At 28.6% G+C, this 22,468-nt stretch overlaps 2 protein-coding genes across 5 annotated transcripts; one reads left to right on the forward strand and one right to left on the reverse strand.

Moving 5' to 3' along the window:
• The first annotated feature begins 25 nt into the window (after positions 1-25).
• Positions 26-5,622, forward strand: LOC127251008 (DEAD-box ATP-dependent RNA helicase 58, chloroplastic). 4 transcript variants are annotated; one of them, XM_051274540.1, is made up of 11 exons: positions 26-164; positions 1,651-2,089; positions 2,664-2,757; positions 2,963-3,076; positions 3,179-3,301; positions 3,573-3,677; positions 4,439-4,597; positions 4,667-4,735; positions 4,833-4,922; positions 5,003-5,143; positions 5,226-5,622. In XM_051274540.1, exons 2-11 carry the CDS (start codon positions 1,779-1,781, stop codon positions 5,490-5,492), a joined length of 1,473 nt encoding a protein of 490 aa, XP_051130497.1. In that variant the 5' UTR covers positions 26-164; positions 1,651-1,778; the 3' UTR covers positions 5,493-5,622. The 4 variants fall into 4 exon arrangements, with proteins under 4 accessions (XP_051130497.1, XP_051130491.1, XP_051130506.1 ...); XM_051274534.1 differs by having other exon boundaries at positions 1,665-2,089; XM_051274549.1 differs by lacking the exon at positions 26-164 and having other exon boundaries at positions 1,756-1,894; positions 2,002-2,089.
• Positions 5,623-20,195: 14,573 nt separating this feature from the next.
• LOC127250258 (protein FANTASTIC FOUR 3) lies at positions 20,196-21,239 on the reverse strand. The gene has a single exon (XM_051273442.1). The coding sequence runs from the start codon at positions 21,196-21,198 to the stop codon at positions 20,335-20,337; it is 864 nt and encodes a 287-aa protein (XP_051129399.1). The 5' UTR covers positions 21,199-21,239; the 3' UTR covers positions 20,196-20,334.
• Positions 21,240-22,468: the final 1,229 nt, after the last annotated feature.

Raw genomic sequence — 22,468 nt, forward strand, 5'->3', positions numbered from 1 at the left:
AAATTATCCACAGCACAATGCAGCAAGGGTGTGTTTGTTCCTTCCTTCTCTGCGCTTCTCCTTCGCGTTGTTCTTTTCTTTCTTTTTCTCCTTTCCCCTTCTTCTTCTACTTTGTGTTGCCGCCTTTCGGAGACGAAGTCCGCCGCCGCCAGCTGGAACATCCGGTGTGTTTGATTTTTCTTTTTCCTTTTTCTTTTTAACTTTTTTTAATATTCTTGTTATTTTTTCTTCTTATTATTATTATTATTTTAAATTATGATTTACATTGTTTGCTAAGGAGGATGTTAATTTATTGTGTTTAAAAGGTTTGTTAAATGATTAATATTTTAAGTACTGATTTGTGATACTTTTTGAAATACTTCAATTTGTTGTTGGTAGTTGGAATTTGCACAGATTATGACTTATTTAGTGAGTGAATTTTCTTGAAATGTGACTAAATTATTAATTGAATATTGTTGAAACGATGTCTGTTTTTCACGAGCTGAATTGGAATGTGTCCACAGCTGGTGTCAATCCCTGAAGCATTTCTTGGGTTTGTTGTTTTTGTGGTTTTGTTTTTATTGTTTTTTCAGGCGAAATAGGTTGTTAAATGTGATATTTTGTATAGAGAGTGGATGATGATTTTATTTTAAACGCTGATATTGCATTTGATTCAAAAGATTTAATTTGTTTTGGTTTGGATTTTGATTTGAACCGTTTTTTGGATGCTATGTTTTATGTTAGGAAGTAGTGTATATTTATAGAAATCATGAAAGTTGTTTAATATCAAAATTGAAATGGAACTATTGTGTTCACTCAAGGGTGTGTTCGTTTGGGGATTTGGATTTTGAATTGGAATTTGTATATTAAAAACTTTGAATTTGATATCATATTTTGAATGTAAAAATAATTTATAATATAATATAAAAAATAAAAATAAATGTTTGATTTGATTTTTTGGGTTAAAAAATTTGATGAACAGTAGATTTTGGAAAAAATCCCCCATACAAACACACCCTTGGTGTTTTTAACATACATAATTCCCAAAATATTAAAGAAAATGCAATATATATACTTAACAATACAAATAAACAAAAACACCCAAAAATTAACAAAAACATACTCCCTCAGTCCCACATAACTTGTCCCTATTTTCTATTTTCGTCCGTCTCACCCTTTCTATTTTTGGAAATATAATTATGTACTTTAATCGCATTTTAAATTTTAAATTTTATAATTTTCTTAATTTTAATTAAACTATTTACTTATCTTAATCTATAATTATTTTTACTAATACACTTCTTAATTACTTACTAATTATACTTTACCTAAATTCTCGTGTCTACGGTAATACACCCATATTACATGGGACAGAGGGAGTACTATACATCATTCTTTATAATACATTCACAATTCTCTATATACCTCGCAACAAAACATCTAAAACTATAAAAACTAAACAAAGACACTCTGTATGTTTGATTTTGAATTTTGGTTTACACTATGATTGAACGTGATATTTCATGAGAGTAAATATTGTGTTTCTGAAAAGGGAACAGTGACTATTGCATAGTAAAAGGACTAAAAGAAAGAAAAATAAGAGAGTGAGGATAAAGTCAAATTTGAATATTGTATTTGTTGATTGAGTATTGATCGATTTTTTTATAAAAGTTATCATATTACAGATGAAGTTGATAAGGACAACAATTACCAATTTGGGGTCTTAATTTAGCTACCGAGCTTGGGTTTGCAGAGAAGATCGCCTGTTGCAAAAGGACTGTTCGGAAATTTCAGTTGTAATGTACTGTGGCTTGAGTGCAGTGAATTTCTTAACACTACCACACTGCTATGTTGTGTTCCAAAATTGGGGCACGGCACATGTGTATTCCTCCCCCAAGTGGTGCTGTTCGATGAGGTTCCTATTGCATTCCGATTGTAGTTTTAATCGATCAGATTCGTCGCTTTATGGCTGCAAGAACCGTACTATTCATATATCTGCTTCTCTTGGCTCCACTCATGTAGAGCAAAGTGAAGCCGAGACAAAGAAATTGACAGATTCAGAACTTCGCAGATTATGTGGCAGTCATGTTCCTGATCGTGTACTCTGCAGGCAAGTATTTGACTGTTTTGTTGAATTAGCATGAATGTAATGGAACTCTCGTAATTTAGATGGGCATTCTTTGTCGAGCTAATCTTTCATTGGATTTTGTTAAAATATACTTTGAATCTAGTTTGCTAGTTTGTTGAGTTTTTAAGGGGGGTCAAGGGGGCAAAGTCCCCCTTGCCTGGGGTCCGGGGGCGCGGAGTGGCCCCTGGCCCGACGATATGCAATATTGGACGTTTGAGTTCGTATTGGAACGAGTAATGAGTCCGTATGATGTATTCTTTTAGTTTATTTGAATAGACTTAGAAATATGTAATTTAAGATAATCTGTATCAGAAATCGGTATCTATAATTTGTAACATAGCTGCCTTTAATAAATTTATTCTCCGTTTCTGCTTGTGGACGTAACCAACATGTTGTTGATGAGCTACCTAAAATTGTGTCTTCCATACGTTTCTATTTGTTATTCTATCATTAAACCTAATCCGTTACAACAAGATTTAAGTTGATTACCATATATATATATATATATTTGTATATGAGCTGATTACCTTTTGAATTCATTTGTTTCTATTTGCAGGGTGGAGGAAATGGGATACACTGTTCCGACAAGCGTACAACGTGAAGCACTTCCGGTGTTATTTTCTGGGCGTGATTGTGTGATTCATGCTCAGGTCAATGCTTATGCAACCTTGTTTTAATTTTTGAGAACTTATCGGTTTTCTTATATTGAAAATAGGTCCATCGTTGTTTCAAATGGCGCACGATTGCATGTATTCTTTCAGTTTTGCTTTCTCGTTTGTTTAGGCAATTTTCCATGTAGGATAGCGGCATATGGTTGAATTAATCTTGAACTTGTTACTTTCCTTGGCTCTCTAGACAGGTTCTGGAAAGACTCTAGCTTACATGCTTCGGATATTCTCGGTTGTCAATGTTCAGAGGTCATCTGTCCAGGCTCTGATTGTCGTACCGACAAGAGAACTTGGCATACAGGTAGAGTTTTGGCTCTGATTATCTCTATCTCCAAATTAGATAAATAGTTAGTTGTAATTTTTGTAAAAGCTGCAATCTGATTTTTATCTTGCTACAATTAAGGTTACAAAAGTTGCACGTATGCTCGCTGCAAAATCTTCAGAGCTTGAACCAGAACAAAAGTCGTGTATCATCATGGCTCTTTTAGATGGTGGTACGTTGAGGAGACATAAGAGTTGGTTGAAGGTATTGAGAGCTATTTTCATATATCTGATCAGTAAAAGCCTTGTGATGTTAAATGATTGGCTTTGCTTGGAAACGCCGGGTTATGTATGTGGAAATATAATTACTACTTTCACACAATTTTCGTAAGAAGTTCGACACATGCTATCATAGCTAGGTTCAATTTTTCCTTTATCTCTTGTTTCGGTTATGCTTATTTTATTTTATTTTACTTTTTTATGTCTCTATTTTCATTCGTTACCGGATGTAAAATGTGAAAATCTGGTCTTGACAGGCTGATCCTCCGACTATTGTAATTGCTACCTTGAAGAGCCTCTGCCACATGCTCGACAAACAAATTCTTAAGGTTGATGCAATGCGTGTGTTGGTAATTGATGAGGTTAGTAAAATGCATGGAATTAGCATATACCATTGTGGAAAGACTTTCGAGACTAGTTGCTGCTTATCTGAGAAATTAATATTGACTATTTAATTATTTCTTTAAAACATATATCTTTTTTTCAATCAGTCGTTTTGACAGCACTAGGGAATTGCTTCTATCATCGCTCTCTAAACTATTAGGGTGCATTTTTTTTTGTGCCTGTGTTTTAAGTGTTTTGGGATGAAATGGTTGTTGGATGTGATAATTTTGAATAAATAATGTACCCCCTCCATCCCGGATCTATTAATACATATTTTTCTGGGACAGCAAGGAATATTGATATTTTGACGGTAGTGGATACAAGTAATCTTAAAAAGTGTTCTTTTTGCCCTTGCTTTTTTAGTGAATGTTTTGATTTATGGGTAAAAAGTAATAGTACTTGTGTAATACTAATGAAAATCAAGGATAATCTTATAGTAGCGCGGGGACTATATTTACTATTTACGGTAGTGAGACTTGATTTTGGACAGACGGAAATATGGGACAGAGGGAGTACATGTTTTTGTCAAAAACAATAAGATTATTGCATAGTAAGAAATTGAAGAAAAACTCAAAGATAACATGTCTTATTGTTTGAAAATTTTGTATTGTGTTGCATTGAACTGACGTGAGCCGGATAATTAATCTTCACGCGTATTCATATGTCTAATTCTTTCTTATGCCGTCGATGCCAGCATATCTTGAGCAATGATGTTTACGATATCCTGCTTGATGCACAGGTCGATTTCATGTTCAATTCATCGAATGAAGTGAGTTCTTTGAGGAAGCTTTTGACGACCTACTCGTCAATCAATAAGCGACAGACCATCTTTGCCAGCGCGTCGATTCCTCAGCACAGACGATTCCTCTACGACTGTGTTCAACACAAATGGACCAAGGTACGTGAATTTCCAACACCCTTTACTCAATAACTCGTAAAACTCGCACTCACAAAATTATTACGACAGGCTGACGTTGTCCATGTCCACGTAAATGCAGCTGAACCCATGCCGTCGTGCCTACATCACAGATTCGTTGTAAGAAATTCGAATAAAAATCCCTGAATTGCGCCATTCAACGATTAATATAACATCTTCGACACTGTTGGTTTTTATTTCTTGCGTTCTTTTTCAGATATGCGCGAAAAAGGAGAGGCATCTAACACTCCTAAATTTGTTAAATTCCGATTCGCCTAAATCTGCCATAATTTTTGTCGGCGAGCAAGTTAGTACCTTTGAACTATCGTCGACTTAAATCAATTCATTCTCCTTTGTGTAGTAACGGCATTCTTGTCTTGCGCACAGTCTGAGAAATCGAAGAAAGCTGGAAAAGCTCCCCCGGTAACACTTTTGTTCGATTTTCTCAAAACTTCTTATGGCGAAAATCTGGAATTAGTTCTTTTAGAAGAAGAAATGAATCTTAGCCAACGAGCTGCGTCCTTATCCGTAAGTACCCGAAAGAAATGATTCATTGATGCTAATTTACGCGTAGAATCTGTATTATCCGAATCTTCGTTTTCGATTGTAGGATGTTAAGCGATCCGGAGGTTATCTCCTAGTCGCAACAGATATTGCGGCCAGGGGGGTTGACCTGCCGGAGACCACTCATGTGTACAACCTCGACCTTCCCAAAGACGCCGTAAGTTATTTACATCGCGCCGGAAGAACTGGCCGGAAGCCATTCTCCGGCGGCAAGTGTTTTGTCACAAATATTATAGCTTCCGAAGAACGGTTTGTTTTGCAGAGATTCGAAAATGAATTGATGTTTGGTTGTGAAGAAGTTTTGTTGTCATAGAAATAATCATATATCTAATTCGTAGTTGCTGGAATATTGTCACATGTATTGATATTGATATTGGTATATGACATTATAAATTAGTCACATACAATATGTGGATTTAAATATTAGCATTTGATGCCGAGCACGAATCCGTAGTTTGTTATTTTTTTAGTGCGATTTGGATAAATTTTCAATTGAATTTAATAGTTTGCAAATTAAGTTCGACTGACATAAATTATACTATACATAACTTGTGTTTAATAACATCTTTATTTCCTTTTTATTAATTAATCTCTATATTATGATTTATGAATAAATTTATAACTTACAAATAATGGTGTAAAGACTAATTAAGATTTTTATTGCGAATGGTAAGGAAACAACACATTTGGAGGGAAGTTGAATTATTTTTATCTTATTTGAACATTAGGATTATTGTGATTTGAGTTTGTTTATTAGCAAAAAAATCGTATCCGTAATATAAAATAAAATACTACTCTCGTCTATGGTTTTATTTACTTTTTGGATGTCAATCTTTCAATATTAATTATTATATCAAAATATAGTACAAATTAAGAAAAAATAAAAAAAATATTGCAATTAATGTCTTATAATAGAGCGCAAAAGATAAATGTGACCATTAGAGACGAACGAAAAGTATTTTATATTGAATGTTGATTTTTGTAAAAGAATAATATATATATATTCAAAATCGTATCGAAAAAATTTTTGGACAAGCGAACCAAAAATTGTGTCAATAACTATAATTTGAGTGAACAAAGCCAACTTTTATTTTCCATTCAATACATTACTATATTACTCCCTCCGTCCCAGATACCGTGTCCGCTACACTGTAGATACAGTATTTTAGGAGGGGTGTAATTAGTAGATAATTAAGAATGTATTAGTGAAAATAATTATCCTATAATATAAATAATTATAAATTAAGATTAAGATAACTAATTAGTTTAATTAAAATTAAAAAAATATAATTTAAAAATTTAAAATGAGATTAAAGTGTGTAATCATTTTCCAAAAAAGAAAAGTGACATGGTATGTGAGACGGACAGAAACGGCAACGTGAACATGGTATCTGAGACGGAGGGAGTATATTCTAACAACTATTTACTTTGAAAATATGAAAAAAAATATAGATAAGTACACATGATGATTTTAGTACTGTCGATCGCATAGCTATTTTTCGAGTGCATGATGGGTTAACCTATAATCTAAGGTAACAACTTACATTATTATTTTTAATGATATAAAAATCTATCGTTATTATTTTTTGAGTGTGTTCTGAATAATAATAATAATTAAATATAATATTTTATAAATAATTACGACAATTACATAATAAAATAAATGAAAAAATAAACAAAAACATTTATTTCCAATGAAAAGAAAATTGAATAAGGGACCACGTATATATTCCACTTGTAGTCCCATTTATTGACACCCAAATCTCAATAATCGTTTCAATTCAAACATCCATCATCATGGCCATTAAAATCTCTCTCTCTCTCTCTCTATTATCTTTCTCAAATATTTTGCTATTAATTCTAATTTAGGATATTTCAATATTATTCGTTTTGGGCTAAGTTTGAATAAATTTGTTTTTAAATTTTTTCAAAAAATTCTCATTTTAGTAAAATTTATGTGAGACTTATACTTATAAGATGTAGATTTTTCTTTCGATATTTCAATGTGTACCTCAATAGCTTTTCCTCTAATCATTCTAAATTAATTTATAAAGTCGTTCCAAAGAAAAATAAGAATAAAATGATAAAAAACTATTAAAATTATACGAACTATAAAATTGTGTCAAAAATAAATATGTATAAGAAATATTTAGATATTGGGTGAGTATTATTTATATATGTATTTCCCAATTGAGTGTGCATAATATAATGATAAAACTATACAAGATTAATATTTTCTTTCTCAATCAATATGATGGCCAAGATTCTCCAAATTTAACCTTTTAGTTTATATATCTCCTTCCGAAAAATAAATCATATGTCACCCACTAAAAAATAAAATTACAAATTATTTCAAAAAAATAAAAATAAAAAAAATAAAAAAATATCACTTAAAAAAAAAGTAAAATTAACGTTATTTTCCAAAAAGTAAAGTTACGAACCGTTCTTTTAAAAATAACATTATACAATATACTAAAAAAAATTACAAAAAATACATAACTCGAAAATAAAATAATGCACATTGTTACTCCAAAAATGGAGTAATACTCCATCTGTCCCTCTCTAAGAGTCATATTTATTTTTGCATCATTATACTTACATTAAAAATATTCTTATATTTGTATAATTTTTTGTACAGATGTCATTCTATTAGTATTATATGACACTAATGAAAGTATTTTTGCAAAATTTTTTTCTTAATATGTACTACGTTTTAATATAATAATTAATATTCAAGATCAACACGCAAAAAATAAATAAGATCCTTAGAGACGGACGAATGTAGTACTATTTAGTACTCCATCTTTGTAGTAGAAAATAGGGTTAATTGAAGCTAATGCAGCGGATTGGAGATGCTCTAAGTCGAATAGAATATATATAGGCAAATGAATATGTTTGTGCTTACTTGTTATTGAAATAGTAAGTTTAATGTGATATTTTTGTGAGAAAAAAAAAATGCTAATTCTTTTGAAATTTGATTTGATTTGATTATTATTTTTATTGTTTACTATACAAGTATTATAATTTATATAAAAAATATACATTTTTTTTTTTTTTTTTGTTTGTAAGATATTAGATTCAAATTACTATTAAAACAAAATTTAAATTTCAAAAGAACACATCCATTGTTTTAAATTTATTTGAATTTGTATTCTCTTATATATACAAAATTCTTTATATATGTATATGTAAATGTATTCTAATTATATCACTTTTACATAGCATTCATCAAATTTTAGATTCGATTTTTCATTCATTATTATTAAGTTCCACGAATTACAATTAAAAATATAAAATTAATTTAATATATATATATATGTATATCATTAATTCTTATTTATTTAAAATGTCGTAAGTATTTACAGTTACTATTTTTTGAGTGCGTACTAAGTAAATTTTTGAGTTGAACGCACTAGACCGCAAACCACACAATACGAGTGTTTCATCGTCGTTTAATTGTTCGAAAAAAATAAAATTTAAAGAAAGTTAATCTAGGGTGAATCCTTGCCAAGATCTATGGGATAATGAACAATATCCCAAATTTTGTCCGATCCAACATTTAGTGTATCGAAATAAGAAAAGCTAAGAGTGTCTAAATTAGAAAACAACTCATGCATGCATGCATATCTTTCTTGCAATCATTATTAAATTTTGCACACACACACACACACCCTGTGTGTATATATATATGGAAAATAATGTTTCTTACGTCTATTTCAAGAATATTATTTTTATTATTTTCGATTGTTTAAAACTATAATATTACTTAGAGTAAATTATATAATACCTCATTGTATTTTAGTAAAAATACACAAAATATTCTGCGTTTTATTTATTGTGTGAAACTCTCTTGTGTTAATGTAAAGTTGGCACGGAGCACCCTCCTTGTCCAAAATTGATATTTAGTTATAAATAAAGACTTAATTAAATTACGCAAGTTTTATACAAATAAAAAATGTAAAATATTTAAAATAAAATAAATAAATAAATAATTGATCAATTATTTATTTTTATAGGTTTTATAAAAATCAGATAACAATTTGGTTCCAAAAACTATAAAATGAAGGATTGATCAATTATTTATTTATTTTATTCAAAAAAATTATTTAAGATATTTTGCATTTTTTATATGTATTAAACTTGCATAAGTTAAGTCTTTGTTTAGAATCAAATATCAGTTTTTAGACAATGATGATGTTTCGTGCAAATTTTACATTAACATAATGAGGTTTCACGCAATAAATAAAACACAATGTATTTTATGTATTTTTACTAAAACACAATAGAGTATTATATAATTTACCATATTACTTAATTACTCCTATTTTTTTTAGCAAATGTAGATTTCACTCATTACCAATAATATCAAATTTAATTTAATTTATATTAATTGATACTATTATATCAAATTAAAACGCATAATAAAATAATTTTTAAGTGTAAAAATATTCCCAAAAACAATTTAATTTTTATATAAGTTTGTATGTCATTTCTATTATTATTATTATTTTTTTAAAAAAAAAAAAATAACATTTTTTATAAAAAAAGTATAAAAATTTCAGCCTCCCTATTATACTAGTGGTAGTGTACATTTTATTTTCGAAATAGTTCAAATAGAATGTGTAAAAGTTCAAATAAACTCAAAGAAAATTTAAACACTCCCTCCGTCCCATCTCCCATGTCCATATTGCTGTTTCTGTCCGTCTCATATTCCATGTCACTTTCATTTTATGGAAAATAATTATACACTTTAATATCATTTTAAAATTTCTAATTTAATTTTTTTTAGTTTTAATTAAATTAATTAGTTATCTTAATCTTAATTTATATTTATTTATATTATAAGATAATTATTTTTACTAATATATTTTTAATTATTTACTAATTATACTTATTCTAAATTCCTGTGTCTACGGTGACCCAGACATTCAACGTGGGACGGAGGGACTAATTCTTTATTCTTCAAGCAATAAGACATCGATGGATTCGAATCAGTAATTTTGCATTCATTAGTCAATGACATTATCAACCCAACCCTTTCTTACAAATTAAAGCAAATTTCAAATATATATATAGTTTATAATGTGAGAATCTGTAATCGTTATTTTTCAAATGTGTATTAAATAAAGGTAATAATTTGCAAATTATACCAGCTGAGTAAGACACGTTAAACAAAAATTGTTTTGAATCATGATTATAATAAACTCACTTACATATGTTTGTTTGGAGATTTGAATTTTAGAGTATATCTTGAATAGTTGTATGATATGATATAAATAGGGATTGATGTGATGCTTTGAATCTAAAATTGATTTTTAATATAATATAAAAAATAAAAAATAAATATTTAGTTTGATATATTTTTAGAGAAATTCTTTTAATAAATAGTAAAAATTGGTAGAAATCTTCAAACAAATATACCTGTAACAACGCCAACTCCATTGCCCTGTTGAAGACTCTCATTTACGAATAAAATATTAATAATGTATTTCTCTAATAATTTGAGTTTTTAGGTGACGAATATTTTGAGTATCTGAAAATTCTTAATTTATATATATATATATCTATATATAGAGAGAGAGTGCGGCCGTGGGTGGGGGCCGGGGGTGGGGTGGGGTTCGCGGTGTGTATAATTGGGGGGAATGCTAAGACCAATGTTGATTTGCATGTTGAATTCAGACATGGAATTTTATTTGTTTATTTATTTATTTACTTCCTCCGTATCAGATACGATGTGCTACACTGTAAACACGGTATTTTAGGAGGATGTAATTAGTAGATAATTAAAAATGTATTAGTGAAAATAATTATCCTATAATATAAATAATTATAAATTAAAATTAAGATAACTAATTAATTTAATTAAAATTAAAAAAAATAAAATTTAAAAATTTAAAATGAGATTAAAGTGTGTAATTATTTTCCAAAAAAAAAAAATGACATAATACATGGACGGACAGAAATGGCAACATGAACATGGTATATGAGAAGAAGGAGCGAATATTATTTATATATGTAATTGATTGGTTCAGACAATATATACACACAGATTGACCACTCCTGCCTGCAAACAAATATACGCAATCAAAATGCAATCTTTAATTTAATTTGCTGCCTCTCTCTCTCTCTCTCTCTCTCTCTCTCTCTATATATATATATATATATTTATTTATATATTTCACACACACACACATTTATATATAAGAGACCATAATAACGCTGTAAAAAGCTTCCATTCCCAAATCTTTCAATATATTTCTCTTCTTTCAAAAACAATAATATTCGACACAAAACAATTACTTTAATTTCCACTTTCATTGTGTGTATATATATATTGTGAGAAATTAAGGTTAATGATGAAATAACAGACAAGGAAATGTAAATAAAATACAGATTTATATGGTTCACTAACAACATATTGGCTAACGAAAAACATATTTATTCACGACGATAATGTTTGAGATTACAGATATTATACATCTAAATCTATTCAAATAAATTAAAAGAAAATACACCAGATAGACTCAGTCCAATAAGAACTCAAAAACCTAAAAGTGCATACCGTTGAGCTGAGGTTACTCCATAGCCCCAGACTCTGGAAATGGAGACTTTTTCCTCCTTGACCCCGATTTACTGACCGGACAACGAGATTATATGAAAACTCAGCGAAGTGACAAATTAGATTTAAGAGACGTCAACAATGATCATACAACTTGGACAATAATATGAATAATACATATAAATATTTTGTAGTGCATTGGTAAATATATACATATGTATTTAGTACTATATCAGTCTCAAATAATTAATTTATGTGTGATGAATAGTATATAAGAGTACTATAATGACAAAAATATAATAGAAAATACAATTAATAGAAATTAATATGTGATTGTAATTTTATAAAAAAATGTAAGAATATTTTATTAGCGTAAGAGACCGTATCTATTGAATTAAAAAATTGATATACTCTCTCCGTCCCGAAATAAGAGTGACGTTTGTTTTTTACGTATAAATTTTTGAATATTAGTATTATAATGGATTGTAGTGAAAAGAGCGAAAATACCCCTATTAGTATTGTGTAATATAAAAGTAATGACATTTGTGTAATATAGTGTAAGTTGGAAATATATTTATTACGTTAGGTAGGTAGTAGAATTACTAAATTAGGAAATGATAACCTTATTTTGGGACGGAGAAAAATAAAAAATGACAATATTTGAACGGGACGGAGAGAGTATTATTCTTAATAACAAAAAAAAAATACTAAAATAATTATATTGGTAGCATACAAGAAAGTAATAATTATACAAAATCCATATATATATATATATATATTTATCCACAATTTATTTACACGTGTGAACCACATCATAACAAATTAAAGTGCAAGGAGCTTGGCCACAATTCCACCTTATATATAATTTAATTTAATTTAATTTATATGATCCATATGTATATATTTACAAATTAATACATATTTTATATAATATAATATAATATAATTTAATTTATTGTAAAATTGTTTTATTAGACACTAGTGGTTTTATGCATGGATACATTCATTTGTGTCCTTTTGTGGGTCTAAGAATATTATTGGTCACTTTTCATGACATATTGCTTTCATTCAATTTTTAGTTATTTTATTTTATTTTATTGATGATGCAGTCTACCACATAGTCAGGCATTCAACCTTTATTCATTCTACCCAAAATTAAAATAAATAATAAATAATAAAAAAATAAATTATTTTTCTGTCTATCGTTGAAATTTAAAAAGTATTGTATGTAAATGTAGTTAAGGATATATATTAAAAAATATATATATATATTTTGTATAATTTCTTTTGCCTTTTATATTTTAATTTGATGAAAATAAGTATAAGTTTGAAAGTATTTATAATGTATAGTAGAATATGTCAACTAAAAAAAGAAATGTATACTTTATCGAGGAATGAAGAAAATGATATATATATATTTTTTCAGCCGCGGATTTAGAAAAATTATTCAACGGTGGCAAAATATATGAACTTTAAAATAAAATAAATTAAAATTTTTAATTTTACTAATGAAAAAAATATACTAACAATTTACGGCTTCATTCGAAACATTAAAATTTATTATTGATAATAGAAAAAATAACATAACAGTATTATTTTTTTATATAATATAAATTAATTATTTTAGTTGAATTGAATTTTAATTATTTTGATACAGATGGTATTTTAAATTTTAGATTTTAAACAATTTATCTAATTTTTTTGAATAATAAAGTATTTTAAATTTTTAATAAAGGCACTACAATATTTTTACTGGCACAATTAATAAATCATAGAGTAATAAATTTCTTTTATCATAATAAATCATTGGAGCCACGTCCCACCACGGGGCAGAATGTAGATTTGTCCCTATATATTTTGTATTGACAAAGGCAATATTATTTTCGTTTGTTAAAAAAAAAAAATTATAATTTTTTGTTTTGTTTTTTTTTTTTTTTTTTTATTGTACAAATATAAAGTATTAGTTTTTAAATTTTCAATAATAGATACTTTTGAAATTACAACTATTAAAATTAATATAATTGCACCAAATTAAGATAGAAGGATAAAACATTCTTTACATAAAATTTATTAAATTTTATAACAAAAATAAACGATCATTTTTGTGACTTGATATATATAGATAGCAAAAAAATTATTTTTAATTAGCAATTTCATTTGAAATCATTAAAATTACGATGTAAATATACCATAAATATTTGTTACATTGTCCCCATAGGTATTTCTATGTCTACATTTATTCGTCAGCTGATTATAGTTATATAATACTTCATACGTCCCAATTGGGTTGGACAAAAATATGGATAAAAGACTTTTTTGCCCTTGTGGATATATTAGTGTAAAAAATAGTAACAATTGTGTAATAAAAAAAAAATAAAGATAATTTTATGGTGATATGATTATTTATGAAAAATCGTTAGTTGTTAAATGATTTTTATTTATTAAAGTAGGACTAATAAAATTATAGATAAAAAATACTACGTCCGTCATATATAAAAGATTTATTATTATTATTATTATTATTATTTTATGTTATTATATTTAATATTATAAATATTATTACATTTGTATATTGCAATATTAATAAATATATATATTTTTTCTTAATTTATATTATTTAATATAGTAATAATTAATATTCAAAAAATTTAATGGATATATTATTATAGAATGAATAAAAAATATATTATTATTATTATTATTATTATTATTATTATTATTATTAAAATAGATTATTGATAAGTTTAACAATAATAAATAATAAAAAAAAAATCATAATTTTGATCGATTGTTTTTTGAACGTTGAAAGTTCAAAACCTTAATGATGAAGAAGTTGACAGAATGTGGAAAAGACATATAGGGACATTAGTGAATTTCCTTTTTTCTTTGCTAATTAAAAGTATTCATATTTTAAATTAAATTAAAACTAATTAAAGAAAGATATAAATCAGAATTGCTTTCATTATTGCCTTTTAAAATTATTATTATTATTATTTTTATTTTTAATTTAAAATTTTAATTAGGACAAAATCAATAACTTAGTTAGCAAGTATATAGTCATATATATCACTATCCACCCTTTTATTTTAATTAATTTCTTATGGATAAGTTATATCAAACTTTCGGGTTTCGTTTGATTGTAATTTTAAATTGATTTAAAATTTTCGCGAGATTGATATTATTGATTTAAGCTTAATATGATAAAACAAAAATAGCTAAATTGCAATTCAATTACTTTACCAAATTAAATTCAAGACTATAGTTCAAATAAATAATGCAAGTATAAAAGATCCCACATACCATTTTATTTTCAATAATAATAATTATAATATTTACAACCATTGTTTTATCAATAATTATAGAAAAATAAATAATGCTTAATTGTATAATAGAAATGAGGAAATGTATATATCAATTCTATGATTTGTATTTTTAGATTTTATTTTGGGTGCGTATGACAATTAGCTGATTCAATTAGCGGTTAGCTGTTAGCTGATTTGATTAGATGGTTTGACTAGCTAATTCAATTAGCGGTTTGCATTAATGTGTTTGGCAATTAGCTGTTTATACATAAAATGACTATCAAAGACATTGATATGTTATTTTTTAAAATATTTAATTTTGTTCATTTTAGTTTGAAATTTATGAGAATTTTTGTTATTAATTATTGAAAATTATAAAAATATTATAAAATATATATTTTTATTTTTATTATTTAAATCTGAGAAAATTATTTTTACTAAAAAATAATAATTTTTTATTGAAATTATGTAAAATATAAAATAATAAATCTTTCGTATATATATTTTTATTATGTTAATTATTGTTTTAATATATATAAATAAATTAATAACCTTTGTTTTTTCTATTTGATTTAGTTTTAAAAATTTATATATTTACAACTAAAATAATTTATATATAATAATTAATAATAGTAATTATTTTAAATTTACAAAAAAAAAAAATTAATATATTAAATATATTAAAAATAATTAATAAATACTGCTATAAAAATATATTTATATGTATAAAATAAATAATTAAGTTTTAAGGGTAAATATGAATAACCAAAATTAAAATAAAAAAGTTCTGAAATTAGTTTTTTGGATCTAAAAAGTTCTTTCAAAAAGCTAATTTACCAAACACCTAAATTAACTTTTTTACTGATCAAACAACTATAAGTTGTTCAATAAATTAAAAACTCTTCAGAAAGTTCTTTCCCAAACTTCCTTTAGTATTTCGATGGAAAAAATAAAAATTAAAACAATAAAATAAAATAAATAAATGTGGGATGGGAATTATTTGGCAAAAAGACATTTTAAAAAAGGACAAAAAACTTTGAAGGGTTTCTGTACAAATCAACCATCCAATAATGTAATAATAATTGGCTCTTAATTAATTAATTATAAAATTATTAAAATAAATATTATTTGCTTATATAAAATCCCAAAATTACATTAAAGAAGCATTGACGGGAAGTGGACTCTCTTTTTTAAACTAATTTCCCACGTGTTCAATGCCACGTGGATAAATAAATAAATAAATATATATTTGCATAATAAGTAAGAGTATTTTATTTTTATTTAAATCCATAAAGTGATGATTATTACCTCAATTATATAAGACAATAATTATTTAATTTATTAGTTTGGCATGAAAAGTTGGGCGTTTTACGTAACATTTATGCATAATAAAATTGACAGAAATGCCCGACAAATATCACACTTAAAAATAAAGTTCCAAACTTTGAGGATTGGGTCGACACGTACGTGCTTAATTTGTCGTTCAATAATTTCCAATTATATATAATTACAAATTAATTTTATCATGATTAACATTTGTGTTATGGTAATAAATTAAAATGTAACACTTAAAAAAAATTGAATATTCTAAAAATTTCAAAAAAATTGAGAAATGAATATTGTGGGAAATTGACTTATTTGAGAAGATTTGATTTGACTGTGAGTTGTTAAGTTCGGTGTTTCAGAAAGATGTAGTTACGGCAGTAGACATCATTGTTGTTTGGAGAATTGGTGGAAATTCAAATTTTGAATTTGAAAACGGTAATTTTTTTTTTTGTTTTTACTCGTTTATTTATACCGTGTTAGGATGCTGTATTTTTAATTTGAAAAATGTAACTTTCTTTTTGTTTTTACTCGTTTATTTATACCGTGTTAGGATGGTGTTGTATTTCACTCACATATTATCTCCATTTGTAAGTTATTTTGTGAAAATAAATATGAAATGGCTCGCTCACATTTTGGTGGTGATGCTCGTGGTGGAAGGGGCCGTGGACGTGAGAGGGGAAGAGGACGTTCGAGGAGAAGCAGTTATTTCAAGTCCTTCACCAGATCTCGGTAACCTTCGCAGACCTATTATCCTTTATGATGGTACCCGATGACCGAAGAACAACACAAAGAGCATGTTGATGTTGTTGCTGGAAATCAACCTTCCTTGGAAAGTCCGTTTAGTATTTTTGAAGTTTCTGAAAATGAATCTCAGATCGAGGAGGATGCTGCTACTGTATTCGATAGCAACGAGGATGCCCTTGTTCCCATTATTGGTGAATCAACCGGTGCTGTTATTGAAAATATTTTTGGTGGTGAAAATAAGGTTACTGCTGCAATCGTCCTCCAATAAACAAATGAAAGAAGTGTGCTTGATGGAACAGAGACAGTGGAAAATATTGCACTAACCGGAGAAATTGTTCCTTTAACCGAAACCCTTGGTGATGAAAATCTAGCTATGGGAATTGATTTAAATCAATCTTCTTATCATGACAGTGAAGAGGAGGAAAACGATGGAGATTTAGAATGCCCTATTGGAAATCGATATGGATTCATTGCTTTGGAGGGAAATGTTGAGATTGAACAAGATGTTCTTGCCTTGATGATGTTGTTATGCCTGAATCTCAATACCTGGAAGTGATGTCGTCAAATTCTGATGATGACAATGTGCCGGTGGTTCCCCTTGCCAAATGGAGGGTTGTTACTACTGTTACAGAATCCTCCTAACCTCCAAAGAAGAAAAGGAAGAAAAATTTATCCAAAGTGAAAAAAAGTCCAAGAAAAGAAAGTTTAGAAAGAATGTCGATGTACCCCGATTTATTACTCCAGAGAGTGCCATGAATGATACATACTTTGATGACGATGCATACAACGATCTAGATTTGAAGAGTTTCATTGCTGAAGTGATTTTCAACAGCCTGACATACACTAATGTTGAGTTATTACAGAGTACTTATGAGAGAAAGACCACTTCAAAAATCTCCATCGGGTTTATAGAGTACTTACGGGACAAAGGCCACTTCGAAAAAATCCCCCTCAACATCAGTGTGTGTCGGGCTATTGAACATCACTTAAGCAATAAAACTCTTCAAATTCGGATCATCCTACTCATAATTTTCGACTTCATCATCAAAGTATATATCATCCATTGCATTCTGAAGTAATCAATAGAGGAACATCGACATTCTTTCTAGACTTTCTTTTTTTGGACTTTCATTTCACTTTGGATTTTCTTTTCTTCCTATTCTTCTTTAGAGGTCGAAAGAACTTTGTAACAGTAGCAACATCCTTCCGTTTGGCAAGAGGAACCACCGGTAAGTTGTCATCATTAGAATTTGACGATATCAATTCCACTTGCTGAGATTCAGACATAACAACATCAGCAAGGGTAGGAACATCCTGTTCCATCTCAACATTTCCCTCAGCAACAATGACTCCAGATTGATTTCCAGCTCTTTCCTCCTCTTCATTTTCATGAGAAGAAGATTGATTTATATTAACTTCCATACCTCGATTTTAATCGCCAAGGATTTCGGTTGGAGGAACAGCTTCTTCGGTCAGTGCAATAGTTTCCACTGTCTCTGTTCCTTCAAGCAAAGTTCTTTCATTTGTTTATTGGAAGATAGTTGCAATAGTAACCTCATTTTCACCACTACCAACATATTCAATAGCAGCATCGGTTGATTCACTAGTAACGGGAACAATGGCATCCTCATTTCCATCGAGTCCAGTATCAGCATCCTACTCGATCTGAGGTTCCTTTTCAGAAACTTCGAAAACACTAGAAAGACTTTATAAGGAATGTTGATTTTCAGCAACAACATTAACATGCTCTTTGTGATAGTCAGAAATCACATGCATTAAATTTTCATAATATTTGCGATATTTGGTTAATTTTGATTGGATTTTAGCTGATTTGTGTATATATTGTTTATTTATGATTTACAGAAGAAAAATAATAAAATTGGTAGAATTGGAGGGAAAAGAGAACAAAAATGCCAAATGACTTGAAAAATTAATGAAAAGGCCCAAAAGTCCAATGGTTACAAAATTAGGACAATTATAAAAGAAAATCGATGGGGGAGGCGTCACTTTTCATCCCAGGAGAAGAACATAGTGCAGAACAGTCTGAGGGAGAAATCGTGCAAGGGCAAAAAGAAGAAAGATTTTTCCAAAGAGATTTCGAGTTCCTCAACGTCAGTATGATCAATCATAGATGATGTTTTTCTTTATTATCTTTGTTCTTCTTCCCATGATTAGCGAGTAGACTACTTTCCTAATTTAAGAGTGAAATAAACAACTTTGTATGAATTTGTGTGATTAGACTATGTTTTGATTTATATTATTTTTTTGTTGTTAAGTATTTCTATGATTTTTGATTTTAATGTTTAATAACATTTGATTTGGTTGGGTATTGTGGCCATATATTTTAATTAGATTAAGATTAATTGCTAAACTAAATTGGGCGTTCGTAACTGTATTTAATTTGATTCAAGTATCAACTAGGGGCAGATATCATTAGTAAATCACAGAATCAATTTTAAACAGCTCCGCAAAAGTAATTGTTATATTGTATTAGACTTTCTAATTCGAAAAATAGTTAGTCTAGTAAATTTTTTGTGGGGTCACTAGGGTTCTAGTCTAATTAGAGAAGCAGTTAGACGTATCTTGACTATTGAAAAACTAAGAAAGAGTTGGTTATTAGATACGTGTCAGTAACTATAACTAAGTTATTTAGAAATCAATAAAATTAAATATATATTAATGATAACTCCACTATCTAAGTTGTTAATTTTATTAATAGGCTGAAGGTTAATTTATTGTGTTTATCATTTACCCTTATTTTAGTTTTTTTCTTTTATTTTTATATACACATGAACTAAATTATCAGGGAATCAATGTATGAGTCATGCAACGGTCAACCATGCTTATTATTCTTTTATATATATATATATATATATTTATTTCGTAATTAATTTTTATTGTAAATTATATACATTCAAAATATTTATTATGTGCTGACGCATGCTAAAATAGATATCACAATTTCCTTCACTCTCTAATACAAATACCATATTAATTGAATAATTAATTATAAATAATAAATAAAAAACGAAAAAAAAAATCAACATATACATTAAATATTAGCTAAAATTTCAAATTTGGGAGGGTAAAAACATGCCGATCCATGTCCAACAGTAATTATCCAAAATCACAACCCGACCCATATTTAAAAAAAAAATTACATCAAAAATTCAAAAATTAGATAAATAAAAAAAAAAGTCTCAGATTAATTAATTAAAAATAAATTAGGAAGTGGCGACCCAAAGAGCTGCAGCCTTCCAGCAATGGCTGCCTTCCTTGCACCGGACGCTCAGCCGCTGCCGGAATTTCTCCAAATTGCAATTTTCCGATTCCGTTTCGTTTCCGCCGCCCTCAATTTCCAGCGCCGCCGCTGTTTCGCCGCCGCATTCATCATCGTCATCAGCATCAGCATCATCTTCTTCTCCGTCTTCTCCTTCTCCGGCGGCGGCGAAGGACGGCGGCTCCGGCGTCGGCGGCGGCGTAAAGTAGCGCAGCCTGAGTCTGCCGTCGCTCCTCTCCGCCTCCAGGTACGAATTACGGAACGGCGTCTCCACCGCCTGAATAACGAGCCTGCCGCCGTCTTCTATGCGGCGGCGCAGTTGCAGAGAGTTAGACCCCATCATCGTCGTGAGCGGCGGCGGGAGGCCGCCGGTTTTAATGGAGCAGTTCTCGTCTTTCCGGCGACGGTAGGTATTATTAAGCCTAGCAGAAAAATCGGTAGCATTAATGTTGTGGAGTTCGTGAAACGACGTCGTAGTGGTGGTGGAGATCTCGCCGGAGCTGAACAACGTCGACGAGTGACGGACGTCGTCGGTGCCCGTTTCGCTGCCCAAATTCTCGGTGCAGAGGTCCAGGGACCTGGCGGTGAGCCGGGGTCCCGGTTTGGGAGGGTAGGTTTCCTTGATTTTATTATAGTTATTACAGTGATCGGAGGTTTGTGTTTGGATGAAACCCCAGTTTCCGACGTGGTCGGAAATTGTACGGACGTCGGAATTATTGTTGAAAGTGATGGTGAGGGTGAGCTTTAGGGTGGTGGTTTCGAAGCAATTGGAGATCCAATTTTGGTGGTGGCAGACTATGGTTGACATGGTGGAGATTAGTGTTATTGTTGTCTGGATTTAGAGTATGAAAGTAGAGTGAGAGGACTGAGGAATGGAAGAGCGGGGGAGGGGGGGTTTTGTAGGGGCTGGTGGGGTGGGGTGGGGTGGTGTGGGGTAGAGGGGTGGCTTTGGGTAAAAGACATGCTTTTTGCACCACCATTTAATTGAAATAAAATAATATTTTCGTCTTTTAGAAATATAATTATATATTTTAATAATATTTATAATTTATAATTTTTTTTTATTTTAATTAAACTATTGAGTCATTTTGATGTTAATCTATAATTATTTTTATTATTTTATAAATATTTTTATTAATATACTTTTTAATTATCTATTAATTACATAATATCTAAAAATCTGTGCGCATCTAAAATAAATAAATTAATTGGTTGTACTCCCTCTATCAATTGATAAATTTTTTCATTTTTGTATACAAATTAAAATAAATTATTATTTTATAAATATTTAATATAATAAATAATTTAATATCTACTTTAATTTTGAAAAATAATATGAAAAATAAAAAAATAATTTAATATTTAATTAAGAATTATTTTTCAAAAAAAAAAAACTGGAAAATTTTGATTTAAAAATATAAATATTACTATTTATATAAAATTAAATAAACTAATATCATAAATTACTAAATTTTACTATCTTAAATATTGCATCTGAGAGTTGGGTTATCAGTGTACGGACATAAAATTTCTTTATATATATGTCTATATATTCCACGTGTACACACACATGCACGTAGTTCAGTCTATTTAGGTTAAAATGCCATTACATAAAACATAAAATGTATTTTAATTTGTTTGTGAATAACAATAATAATAATAATAATAATAATAATAAGATGACGTTACTACTCTGCATCGATCAAGACCGTTCAAATTATGTTTATTTTTGATCCAACGGATGAAATTGACTTGAATCGACACTGATAGATTATAATGTCAGGTGGACAAAATTGCTTTTCACTTGTCTAAGAATTATAAATAAATAAATAAATAAATAATTCCCATCAATAATTTGTAGTGGATAGTGACTCTTTACATTTCCCTAATTTTTGACTTCATATTTAGAATCCACAATTATTTTTATTTATTCATTTAATTTAATTTAATGCGTATGTCTTGTGAGTCAAAATCCATTTACACCTCATCACCAAATTGGGTTTGTTTCATTCGTGTTTCTGATTATTTTAAAATTTAAATAAACAATAGATTCTTGGGCTTTGTTTTTTACATGCAAT

This window comes from Andrographis paniculata, unplaced genomic scaffold, assembly GCF_009805555.1.
Source record: "Andrographis paniculata isolate CXL003 unplaced genomic scaffold, ASM980555v1 Contig11END, whole genome shotgun sequence".
Taxonomy (NCBI): Eukaryota; Viridiplantae; Streptophyta; class Magnoliopsida; order Lamiales; family Acanthaceae; genus Andrographis; species Andrographis paniculata.